The sequence below is a fragment of the Mercenaria mercenaria genome, chromosome 10 (assembly GCF_021730395.1).
Source record: "Mercenaria mercenaria strain notata chromosome 10, MADL_Memer_1, whole genome shotgun sequence".
NCBI lineage: Eukaryota > Metazoa > Mollusca > Bivalvia > Venerida > Veneridae > Mercenaria > Mercenaria mercenaria.
Window position 1 is genome coordinate 11,521,834 of NC_069370.1, and position 13,657 is coordinate 11,535,490.

The 13,657-nt window shown below is 34.3% G+C and overlaps 1 protein-coding gene across 3 annotated transcripts in view; it reads left to right on the top strand.

Moving 5' to 3' along the window:
- LOC123544620 (probable methyltransferase-like protein 24) overlaps window positions 1–13,276 on the top strand; it is a 38,647-nt gene extending 25,371 nt beyond the window's left edge. For 2 of the 3 annotated variants that reach the window (XM_053552267.1, XM_053552266.1), the window contains exons 3-6: window positions 2,113–2,241; window positions 3,132–3,206; window positions 6,908–7,085; window positions 12,464–13,276. In XM_053552267.1, coding sequence (XP_053408242.1) covers window positions 2,113–2,241; window positions 3,132–3,206; window positions 6,908–7,085; window positions 12,464–12,817 — 736 coding nt within the window. In that variant the 3' untranslated portion in view covers window positions 12,818–13,276. The remainder of the gene's footprint in view (window positions 1–2,112; window positions 2,242–3,131; window positions 3,207–6,907; window positions 7,086–12,463) is intronic. The other variant, XM_053552268.1, reaches the window with a different exon arrangement.
- Window positions 13,277–13,657: the final 381 nt, after the last annotated feature.

Here is a 13,657-nt window from a genome sequence, read left to right on the forward strand (position 1 = left end):
ATTTTAGATATTTGTAGCTCTGAAATCACTGTCAACAACAAATTACAGATATTTGTAGCTCTGAAATCACTGTGTCAAATGTATGTGTGTGTGTTTGTGCGACCGCGCGTGCGTGTGTGCGTGCGCGCGCGCGCGCGTGTGTGTGTGTGTGTGTGTGTGCGTGCGTTTGCGATTGTGTGTGGATATTTGGGAAGCTGCGTTTTGGAATGTGGCATTACCTGTTGGATATTTATTCCTTTTTTGGGACTACATTCTTAAGCGCCTTAATTTCCTGACTGCAATGACAGACGTGTCCAGTGCTTCCTGTGTGCGGCTCCTCAGAAAAGAACCGAGGAGTTGCTGATATCGATGTCCTTTGCGCAGACCGACTTTGAGAAGTGTTCAATATGTCTTTCATGATAGAATACTGATAGCCCTAAATTACTGCTAGCAATGTATGAACGTCGTATGCCAGTTTCACAGCAAATGGTTTGTCTCTGCGTGTGAACACACGGCGTTTAAGCTCTCCTGCTGAACGAAAGGAAAATCATTCTCTTCGCACAACGTTATAAAAAGCAAAGATCTAGTGTGATTCAAATTTGTCTGGCAGGAAGAATAATCATGTAAAAGTCTGGTGATAAAAAGTTCTGTATGAAGCTTACGGAATTCAGCAAAGAGCATATTGTATTCTGTCAGGTCTGCATAAGTATGGAGAGCATTGCCGTGAGCACACAAACCACTGTTTACTATGCTAGTGGAGTAAAATTGTTCTTGAACCAATGTCGTGTCAACTGGGACTTTAACCTCTGTATGGTTATCTAGGATGACAGGTTCCAGTTCAGTTACCTGAGTACCATTGCACGCCTTAGCCATAATACTTTTAGTTCAGTTTGCTACTATGTTGTTAGATTTATGCCCAGCGAGCTTGCTGTCAATCGGTACACTCGTTCTCTCAGATCGTTCTTTTGTCTCGTAGTTTTTTTTAGGAATTATTTCATATCATTTAGAAAGTTTTAAAAAGTAAAGTTATCATCTTCAGCAGCTGATTTTTAAAGTTTTAGCACATTATGAGTTAATCCAGAGTTTTCAGACTGCGAAACACCTCTGGTTTATAGTTAAATAGGAAGTATATCATATTAAAAATCATTAATGATTTAATGGCTAACATATCAAAATTTAACACACACCGTGCCCGTGGCGTCAAGTTCTGACCTCTAGATGTTAAGTAATGTACATTTCCCATTATGCTTCACTTTGTTATATTTTTATACATTTTAACTCATTGTTTACTGTAAGATTAGAACGTCAAGGGGTCAGATAAAAAATATTTGATTCCGATTTTTAAGTAGATAAATAATCCAGCATATTCAAAGAAAATATGTATTCTGACCAGGTTCCTACTTACACGTCTAACATGTCCATACTCTGCGGTTTCCTTATCAAACCCAATTCTCAAGACAGATTTATCATATTTTGGTTTAGAATTAAAGAATAATATTCTACACGAATATTACTTAGAATGTGCAAGCAAACCGAACAATAAAACTTCTTCTACATTTTTAACGTATGTCATTTGAACAAGCTTACGGTGTTAAATTTTATATGAGGTCAATAAATACCCTTTTTGTTAAATTAAAAATGTTGAATAACCTATCTATGTTTAAAGAAAAACAAGGAATCGAGTTTGATCGAAAACAGTAAAAGCATCCTGGTCGTCTCCTTAAACAGGCGGAATAAGACTTAGTTATTCTAGAATAACACCTGTCAGTACGCTTTCATGTAGCATTAGGACATTTAAAGGAAGAAGTGTGAAGGTTTGTGCATAATTAACAGTTTTAAACTCCCTGGACCTTGTAACGAACGTGTTCCACTGTTTTCCAATATGATTTTTTTGGTTATCGTCGACTATGCGATAAAAGTTGCCCAAGTTTTATCTTTATTTTTAAAGAAAATACACTGTTTCAGTACGAACAGGTGTGCAGGTGAGGCATTTACTGATTTTTATGTTCATGTCTTTGTTAAAACTTCACTAGATTTGTAATAAAATATTTGATTGATACATTTCTTACTCCATGTGCCAAAGAAAGCTCACAATAAATGTTTGTTTAAACGAATATATTTTTTTTCCTACAGATATGTCAACAGTTACCAGTTCCGCTGTTGTAATGTATCAAGACAAGGCAAGCGGGTTGGGTCCGGGAAATACATTTGTGCAGATGACCGATTCAAGCCAAGTTCTCCGTGCCTAATTTATTCCTTCGGGTAAGGAAAATGTATTTAAATATCATTTAACACACTAGCGTTATATCATGCCAAACACTGTTTTTCTGTTTGATCGTAGGGACGTATTATTCAATGGCGCAAGTTGTCCTTCTCTTAGCTATTTCGAAAACGTTTGCCTGTTGAAAATTCTGTTTCCTCTTAATAACTTGAACTTGAACATTTTTCCCTGTGATCCTCAGACTAAATCAAATATTGCATATCACTCATGGGCAGTTGACGACCCCTTTTAAAATGAACAATTGTCACAGTGGTTGATAATATAGGAACAGATCCGGTTCATTATTATGAGGACCCCTTAACGTACGACTTTCTGACTTCGTCGTCTCTATGATCATGTTTATTAAATGACGCATAAGTTCTTTGAAGTTAGAATACCAAATGTCAAGTTAACTGTTAATACAAAAGCCGTGTCAACTCAGTATCGTAATAACAATCCGTACACTTAATGTTCCCATTGTCCGTGAGCGCTGCATTGCCAGTATCGATTATTTTGGGGTAAATGTCAATGCCAAATTGACTAATGCACGTAATATTTGTCCGCTCAATATATTGTTAATCCCTTGACCTACGCCCCTCTTACATGGAAGACATAGTGTGTGCACTGTCCCAATATATTTGATGGCATTAAATGGCTTCAAATTCGTCATTATCCTTGCCAGAGTCATACAAATGGTAGTACCAAACTTTAGAAGAGTCATAGGAGATTTCTGCAGAAACATCGCATTGAAAAGCTACATAAATGGCATTATTTCCTGAATACATTTTTGTACCACTCCTAATTGTACTCTGCAGCACCATTTAGTGATTTTCTTTTCTGTAAAAACTTCGCAAAACTTAGAACAATTTTAGAATATTTTTGTAATCTTCAGATCCAAATTCGATTTTGTCTTCGAAAATGCCGTTTGGAGATCATTCAAATGTGAAATACATACATTTGATCCAAGGTATGTACTTGTCCTTCTATCTGAAATACATATTTTTCTCGCATTTCTATTTTATTTGTCCCACAACTAAGGCAATAATTACTCAATAATGATGTTTCAGGTATTGGAATTAGAACCATTCAAAAAGTTATCAAATATATTTTGATATTATGTAATAATGCGAAAGAAAGTGTTTTTACCAAACTGGAATTCGTACTCAATTATTTGAAAAGTAAGGAGAGCATTGAACTTGCGCTGGCCTCCGGCGTCAGCGTTTACTCCAAATAATAGTTTCACAACAGGCTTTTGAGTTTTACTAAAAACAAATATTTATTATTTCTATTGCGTTTCCTATCTCCTGTCATTTTCACTTCTCTATTGACAAAAATATCAGAATAGAAGAATAATCTAGCGCGCTGTCTCATTGCAGGATCTGGTTGAGAATTTAGATTAAAATTATATAATATTTGTAAATTGAAAAGAGAATTTTAGTTTACTCCGGGTTGCCTTATAGTATAGTCGAATGGTCCGCCTGCAGCATCATTTTATAACATATTTAAAATTTGTTCAAACGATTTCGCTTTCTCTCTTTGAGTGACCGTTAACGCTACGAATAGAATAGGAAAAACATTTAAATGACTTCTTCTGATGAACTGGTGGATAATTCGTCATAAAACTTGGTCTTGCATCGATCACTTTCACGCAAATTCAAATGGTTTCGCTTAGGTCCCTTAAAAGAAACACTTCTGCAAAAACATATAAATCACATACTTGAACAATTCACATCCACTCATTAAAACACTTGGAGTGTTGGAGTGTAGTATAATTGTATAGACCCTCGGTTCCGACTGAGCTTTAAGGTAGTTCTGCATGTTAGGAATATACTTCAGCAGATAAAAAAAAAGATAGGGTCGTGTTTTTTTTCTTTTCTTTTTTTTTTTTGCTACACTGCTTTGAAAAATTTCGACCTCACGCAAGTTTTCAAAATGGGAGTCGATGGGAAAATCGCAACCTTCATAACATTTTCGCGGATAGAATTTTTCTTCAATGTAGATTTTAATGAAACTTCTCAAAGCCGAAAATATATACATTGTATATGGCCTATAATAAAGTGAAATAAAATGTATAGCCCGTTTGCTTATTTTTGAGATATTTGGCTATGATCCGCCTATTTCAAGCTAATTTTAAGACATTGTTCTGAATTATTTAATGTGTCAGTTCTTTTAATAACATATTGTATCTTTAGAAAGATAGTAACAGATAGTAACAGTGCCATTTGAATAAATTTACTGACTGGTTGCCATTGATTCATAAATTGATTTTCGTTTCCGAACGCCGAATCCAGGCGTTATTCTACGTTTTCCGGATAAATGAGTTAAGCCATGACTTCCGGTTTATTAAACAAGCAGAATTAGCTTGATAGAACGTATTCTCCTTTTCACGACCAACTCAATTGTCCTTCACTTAACTTGGTCTCTAGCATCAGTGTCGAAGCGCTTATGGCTTTTTTTTATTATTATTTAAGTGTTTCACTATTTTGAAGCAAAAAACCTTTGACTAATTTCTTCCCATAATTAACTCGATAGATTTTTTTTCTAGATAAAGTCTCTAACATCCGTTGCAATAATTGGTGTAATATTTTAATTGTTGAAAGCTCGCACAGTGTGAAAAATAACTGAAAAATAACATTCAGCTTTTACTTGGCATATAGATTAATATTGAATGATTAAACAAATTGTAAAGTAAGTCATCAAATCGGCCATTAGAAAACTTTTGTAATTTTCTTATCCCTTCCCCCATAATTTAATATTAAATGCCTTTTAAATTATTCTATGCGTTATGCATTCACTTAATCAAATACATGACTATTTGAACTGAACACAATACCGTTATGTCATATCGATGTCCCATTTACATCCTGTAAACTGACTTAACTACGGATAGATGAACAACAATAGATGCATGTTCGTCTTGTGTTCCTTTAAGAACTATTTATTGAATTCGGGCGGTCAGTCGAATTGTTTAGCCAAAACAAATACGTTTAAATCCTCCCTGAGTTTGATTTTAAGATGGCAATAAATAAAACATAAGCACAGGAAGATCTTTTTAACCACTTTAGTGCAAATATAACAAATGTAATGGATATGTAAACACAATCAGTACCAGTATATAATTTATATATATATTACTTTAAACTTCGCAGAATTTTTAACATTAGTACCAAAAAAAATGTAATCTTATGAAACAACAATAAACTTGCAGTAAGAAAACAATGTAAAGCCTGATGATTTCACGTCAATTCTTAAAACTTTGAAAATGCGAATAAGAACTACACAGTAAAAAGCCTTTGCAGTGAACTTACTTGCAGCGCCCACTGAAGTTCAAGGTAGTATTTACTGTCTAATAGGCTACTTCAAATAATACATAATACAATTTATCATTAAATGACTCTTGTTTGGAAATTCTGTTGATTTTATCATAAAATTTGATAGTAAATGTAGGCTTTATATTCCTTAAATACTTTGTCTTGGGGTAGTGGTTAAAATGTTAGTTTTGACGCCAAATCAATTTATATTTATTTGATTTATTGTTGTTATGTATGGAGAAAAACATTATCAATACCCATCTTCTTCGAAAGAGGTGAGTGAATATATTGTTTCGCTCACTGCCCCTCTGTATGTCAGTCGCTTGCTCCATCATCAATATTACTGTCACGTGTAGACTGAAAACGGTGTTCGCTAAATAAATAAAGACTGCCTTGTCCTACAGGCGTCATGGTTTGTAGAGTGATTACCTGTTGTAAATTAAAAAAAAAAACATATTATTTAATGAGTCAGTAGGTGAGTAGGCAAGAAACAAAGTGACCTCTAAACACAAAACGTTTTCCATTCAATAATTTAAGAATGCTTTAACCCTAAATTCATCACACTTGAAAGAATGATTGCCTGTGGTCTGTAATTGGGCGCAATAGTAAATTTCACAGAGACCTTGCTGTTTGAAACGGTTTCCAATTAATCTCTAAAGCTTTCGTTGGCTCTCAAGTGATTGTTTGTTTTCTGTTGTCAGGAGATGATTCATTTTGTTTTCGGGCCGGTACTTCGTTTTAAGATCATTGTAACATTTTGATTAAAACAGTTCCCGATAAAGTGCAAAAGAAAGCTTGTATGTGAAACTATCTTCATAGGATTGTTGCGTGTAGTCAGCAGATATCAGTGTTGCTTTTGATGTCAAGGTCACGACATTCAAAATTACATACACGGATACCTAAAAGGGGCTTTCGTGGTGGTGGGGAACACACGTCTTTACCAAAACGTTACAACAACCTGTTGTCGAAACAAATCATTTTGCAGGAATTTGTTTAAACGTATTCGATACAGTATGTGTTAGTCAAAAGCTATTTATCATGACAACTGGTCTGTTAGAGTCTAGTGTAATATAAAAATGATATATGTTGTTACATATTAATGCTTTGATATTTTAGAGCTGATAATAATGTTTTTCCTTTACACTTTTACAGTTAGCTCAACTTATGACTCAGACTGTTTAAATAATTCTGCAGAAACGTTAAAACTTCTAGCCTTTTGGCCAACAATGAAAATAGCATACATTATTATTGATTGTTCATTAGGTAAAGTTTATTTGGTCAAAACAGTAGATAGTTCTATTTTCTATAAGAAAGAGTCAGTCCTATCAACACTAAACACTATACGTTTTAATTCTAGTTTATCATTTGAGGAGTCTCAAATTCCTTACTTCGTAAATTTTCATCTTATTGGACTCTCTGGAAATGATTTTAATCAAACCAAACCAGAGATTTGGAAACACCATAATAGACCACTTCGAAAGGTGTGGGGGATGCAAAGGCTTTCGACAATCCAAAAAGTACATTCGCATAAAAAAGTAGGTGCACTTTTTATTATTTTGTACGTAAAGCTTGGTCATTTTAATTATCATGTTCAAAATATAGAATGATAAAACGGTATAAAACACAATCTAGAAAGTTTTATGGTGAAATAGAATAAAACTTACAAACTGCTGCGTAAAAGTTTACAGTCTTTAGTTACCATTACAGAACTGCATTGCTGACAAAAAAAGGCACATATACTATACCACCGTTTTTAAAATTCTATTTCCTCTATTTAAAATATCGCAACTGCATAAGAACAAAAAAAAAACAATTTCTCTTTGTTGTTTGTCTGTTGCTTAGTCGTCAGTTCGATATGCCTCAAATACATTGTTCGGACATAAAGGCCGAAAATATATATATATTCTATAATATATGTATATATTCTCGGATGAACTGAAATGAACGTACTTTGAAGTTGAAACTGTCATTTATAAGAAACTGAAGATAAAAACGTAACCTAGTGACGCTAGAAAGTCAAATAAATACTGCAGAGAAGATATAACGCTTACGCTTCCCATTGTGCTCACAAGTAATTTTTAGCCCCAAAAGATTGCCTAGCAACCCCTGCTTAACTGAGAGAAGACACCGACACTTACGTCAAGCAAATGTGTTAGGATGTGTGCGTGGACATGTCCCTCCCTGATATCGACAGGTCTCACCGTATTGGTGTAGGCATAAATCATGCTTGAGACATTCTTGCAAAGTTCGCCCGTATAAGGGTTGCACCAAGGCAAATGCGAGCGACGACTATGTACATATATATGCTTAAAAGAACCTTACCATGACGAACCAGCTTGCTTGTCCTCATCGGGAAATTTGTTTAAGAAAGAAAATTCACTTGGGCATGGGCTCATGATATTATCATTCTTGTGAACTTCCACGTATTACATCGTGCGAACACAAAGAAAACCTTATTAAACTGCCATGCGATTCAAGAGACGCGAAAGCATTTTTGTGTATGCCTGTAGTTCCCTACTACGTGTTCCTCGATCGTGTGCATTCTACATCCTGCATTCTGTGTCCTGCAACATGAACATAGATTAGACATCTTAAAAGAAATCTTTTTTGAGACGCCTGTTTGTATTTCCGATTAAAGGACTCTATAAAGATAAAGTGATGACGTAGCAGTTATGCGCTCTTTTTGTTATATTTATATGAAAGCGTATACGTTAATTTTATTTTAAGCCCAGTTACCTATAAAACAAAAGGTTCTCATTCAACCTTTGTTTTCTCTTTCTGCTTCCACACTGTCTTTAAACGTCAGCATACAACCATTCAACCATTAACTTGATCATTTGACACGACAACGTGTTATCTGTTTCTTTTGTACTTTTAACGTACTTCGTAGTCCTTCGTAAATCGTCCATAACCACTAAGTGAAACGATCCTTTAAAAGCAAAGAATGCAACCGAGCAAAATAATGGCAAACCCGGTTTGACTGTGTCTGTGTCTGTTCATGAGAGGCTATTAACTGTGCAACACCTCTCACGCCCATAGCACCGGCATGTGAAACTTTGTTACACATCTATTTCAAAGACTTAATAATCCAAAAGGACCAGAAAATAAAACAACACTGAATCCAATACCAGGATACTTTTTACAGCCGCCACAAAGATCCTATATGGATCCTTTGGAAGTAAAGAACGCAAAGAATGCAATCAAGCAGAAAAATAGCAGACTCTGTTTGATTGACTCTGGTGATGAGAGGTAATGCCTCATTACCCCTTTCGCACAATATGTTTACATCTTATCTTGTAAGTTGACTACTAATTTTTGCCACCTTTTGCATCATTCAGTACTTGTGCTCTGTTAAATCTAATCTTACTGTCTCATGCAACTCCGCGCTAAATATCAAATTTTCCACATCGAGTCTTGACAACGGGGGAAAGCATAAGCAAACGTATTGCAGCCTTATTGCATGTGTTTGCCTTTCTTAATTTGATTTGTCTCGAGAGATACCTTTCGTTTGTTTTGTCTCCGAATCCATGAGCGGCCATAGCAGCGTCGTGTTCATAAACAAGTTCTAGCACTGAGTCTTCATGGAAATTCTTAATGTTACGAATCACTTATAGCTAGTCAATAGCCATCATAATAAGGTTGACATTAAAGCAGCTGATCTAAGGTATTTTCGGAAACTTGATTAAGTAACACCTCCTCCACTGACAACAAACTGTTCAAAGTTTTCACAAATACAGTTCATAAAGGCTATTTCGGTGACAATCACAAAGGGATAATTGTTTATTTTAAAGATGATGAAGACATCGTCATAAGACAAAATCTACAGATTCTCGACGTAGAATACATATAGTTGCAATTTAGGCTGTTTAACACGGAAAAGCTATTTTTGCATATTCTGTCATCCACTTAACTCAGGTGTCGACTATTTTACTCTTATTGAAAAGTCTATAGGACATGCTATTGTTACAGGAATCAGATATGTTACCAAAGCAGGCGATTTTTATGTGAACACTAAAGTAGCTATATAAAAATGGATTAAAGAGTTTAGGCTAAATCAGTGCGACCCTATTCTCCAACAAAATATTCGGTATCATTTTCTAAACTATTGCTTGTTCTTTGTTTTGAACCCCCGTTTGACAAAGATATCAGGACGTCAATTACGATCTGTTGATGCAGAAACTGACATGAGCCAATTTGTATTGCCTTAGAAACAAAACAATTAAAGTGTCCAATGTCACGTCTGCTCTCGTCGATATCTTTCACCAGAGTATCAGACTACGAAATCTGATATCCCCCGGTGTATCTTCCATGATGAATATTGACAACAAACGCAATCAGACAGAGGAAATGTGCCTACCAAAAGTGAAACTCTTCAAATTGCAACGCTCATTGGACAAAATTTTGCGAACCCGCGTAAGTTCATAGTACTACAACTCTCTTCATAAAAAGTCTAAATAATCGTTCTTCTTGTGATTCTTGGCGTTTTTCTTTTTCTCTTTCTACGCTCTTATCAATACCAACTTCCCTCCATCCAATCACAGGCGAGCTATTTTTTGACGACCTGGAACGTGTTTTAAACGATTTTATGCTTAGTAATCCAAGTTTGATAACTCAAACAAGCAACTACCTGTTGATACAATTGAAGAGCCATAGCAGATTCTTGACTTACTTGTTAAATATCGCTCTGAAGTGTTTGGTGCCATTAAATGTTAATGTTTAGTTGAAGCGAACGCGTCTGATCCTGGAGGCATTAGCAACCATATTGTTATCGAAGCATGCTCTCTGTCTACCTTTGCGATCTCTCCAATGCCTCTTTTGGCTAAACGACGATGCCCTCTGTACGGAAAATGTTAAAAATGTGCGACATATTTAAGAAGGGGGTCCCCTCTATTCTATCCAACTTTCACCCCATATCACTGCTAATACTAAGGAAATATCTTCGAAAAATCATAATCAGACATCTTGGGTGTTGCAAGTCTCGTTTCGTGCCGGACGACTCCACACCGTGAATCAACTGAGCTATATCTACAATAACATATAGCTTTCTGAATTATCTTGATCAATTGTATAAACGTTTAGGAACACAGGAATATATTACTTATTATTTTTATCTTATAAACAATTTCAAGATTAATTAAAATATCTAGTGAGTTTCTATGTTTTGCTCCACTGCTGGGTGAACCTGCATCTAGTGCATTAATTGTGTTGCCGTTGCTATTCCTTTTGCAAGTTCATTTTTATTTTTTCTTGTGCGTTAATTTATTCTTCACGTCATTTTCTTTGTTATCATGGTAGGCAAAATAATGTGTGCGATTGTTTGTTTAAGGAATCATACTAATAATTTTCTGAAGCATGTTCATTTACTTTCTAACAAATTGTATCATCTTGACAGTTGGTCAATATGTTCGTACTCATACGTCCTAAAAAATATGTTCCCACAACAACTAATATGTAAAAATATTATTTTCGAAAATGTTTTCCTGTTTGACGAATTGTTAAGTGATTTACAGATATATGATTAATTTCATATTTATAATAACAAAAAATAACACTTATCGTTTGAGGTCATTGACTACATGGTTATAATAATGTTGCAGTTGCGTCCCAATAATGGTCATTGAAAACATGTTGACATATTCCAAGAACAGCATAATAGTAAATTAAGTTACACAGGAATTAATGTCAACTCGTATGAATTTAAAACATTTAGTGTTCGTGTTATTTGTTGATGCAATAATAGCGATAATACACGTTTGTTTTGTTAACTAACATCCGCAGATGCCCTTGGGACATATTGATGACACCGAGCTTCTGTCTCGCTCACAAAGAACTCACACGGGCTCCTGCTGACGTTAATACACAACAAAAAATGTGTTATCCCTCAATATGATTTGTAATACAAATATAAGGTGCAAGCTAAAATACAATGATACACATGTACATTTTAATTTTAGTAGGTCTCATCTGATTGAATATTCATAATTCATATTATTTCATTATTTTCTTCCGAATGTAAGAATGGCAAAACTGCATTAATTTTTCGATTTTGGTATAATGCAATATGATGCAAGAATAATAAAATTAGATGCTTGATGGGTGAAGTGAAAGAAACTCTCTCGCAGACAGAACTTTCTACACCTAATTTTAATAATATTTTCCAAAAAAGTACTTTTCTAAATGAAAGGTCGTTTAAAAACAGTCAAATAAACTACATATATATCTAACAGAAATCCTCCATATTTCAAACATCCAATGTGATCACAGGTACCAATTGTACTTTTGTCCAGTCGGGACCCTAGCAGCCGGGATCTCCTGGACACACAGGGGTTCTAACGCCCCGCGCCCTGAGCATGATAGATTCGACATTGGTCCATGTGCTCATGATCAATGCGTTTGTTAGGGATAAATCTGGTGTTTATTAATTTATTTACACAGCTCTGTGACTTTGACACATGTAAAGCTTACGAGGGAGTTTTGCTGCACTGCCTTAATTGTTGTTCTTTTTCAGTATTCGATCCAAGGCGTAGCCCAAATGTGTTGCTTTGTATTGTCTACGTTGCATCTTTACTTTTTTATGTTCATTTATCTTAAATATAATCATATCAAACATTGTACCCTTTTATAGAAACACTGCGGAAGGGTTCTTTTTCAATTCCTTGTTTTAGAATCAACCTCGGCTTAAAAATACAAAAAAAACACAAGTTATATGCTGGGTGTTAAGATTCCAGTAATTATGGAGGATAAGCTCATATTAGAAATGTATAAATGTTTTATAAAAGATATCTTTAAATAAAAGAAGATTTATTAAGACTTATTTCTCTGTATTTGACAGAAAATCAATATATTCTACTTTTGTCTAAACATATTCTGCGAATGTCTTATATCAGTGTAGATAAATGTTGTTTATTTTCAGAAAGTTATTGACATTCTTAAGATTGACATAGAAGGATGGGAATGGGATGCCTTGCCGGATATCCTCCAGACGGGGTCATTGAGTAATGTGAAACAAATCTGCATTGAAGTACATTTTGGATTTAGTTTTAAGCATATTATTAAAAACAATGGAAAATTGTCATTGAAATTTACGTCAAACACATGGGGTAATGTTTCGATAAAGAATCAGTTAAAGATCCTGAAACGGTTATATGAAACTGGCTTTAGAATTTTTATGTATCGGACATTTAATTGGGGATCACTCTATATTAAAGGTAGAAAAATTAGCAATCTAGACGAATTATCATTAATTAATATAAATTTCTATAAATGAAATTTTAGCGCTTCTGACTGAACATTTATACTTTGTTACCTATCTTGGTAAAACAATGAATGCATAGATCATTATTTCTTAATTCCTCGCTAACAAGGCAATGTATTCAAGGTATTGACTGTAACGTCCTTACGTATCTACAAGTGACTCTGTACTCGTCGTTGACCTCATCGACTTCTGCAATTGTACTCGCGTAGATAAGACACTATAAATTCTAACTTTTAACATACTTCTGGTTTTACTCTTTTTGCACTCATTCTTATTGTTAGAATTTCGTTTTCCCAATTTACGATAACATGTACATTTTTCAAGTTAGCTTAGATCATAGGCCGTTAACACTGAAGAGTTTTATGTTGAGGAAAAGCATTAAATTAAAAAAGTTAAATATCGATTCTTGTATTAGGATATCATGTTAATAGATTGAGGATCAAATAATGATTTATTAAAAAATAACTGTTGCTTTAATTGTTGTTTTACGTATGAGACCCGCTTACATCAACCAATTTTTGTGACTGACAAAAATCAGAACAGACGAGGAACATATACATAAACAGATAAAGTAACACAAACCCCATATTTTTATATTGCCATCTATCAATAACTTTGATTTTATATAAATATATTCTATACTTTCAATGATATGATATAATGCACATTTAGAGACTGTCGAAAGGTCAGACAAATGAACTTACATTGTACACACGGAAAAATTGAATTATTTACATATCATTAACACTGTATTCTTTTAATATTCTTTAAGTAACTATATATTGTACTTTTTATGAACTTGAATTATCAACTTTTTATCATATGTTTTAGGCTTGAATTATTTACTTTTTA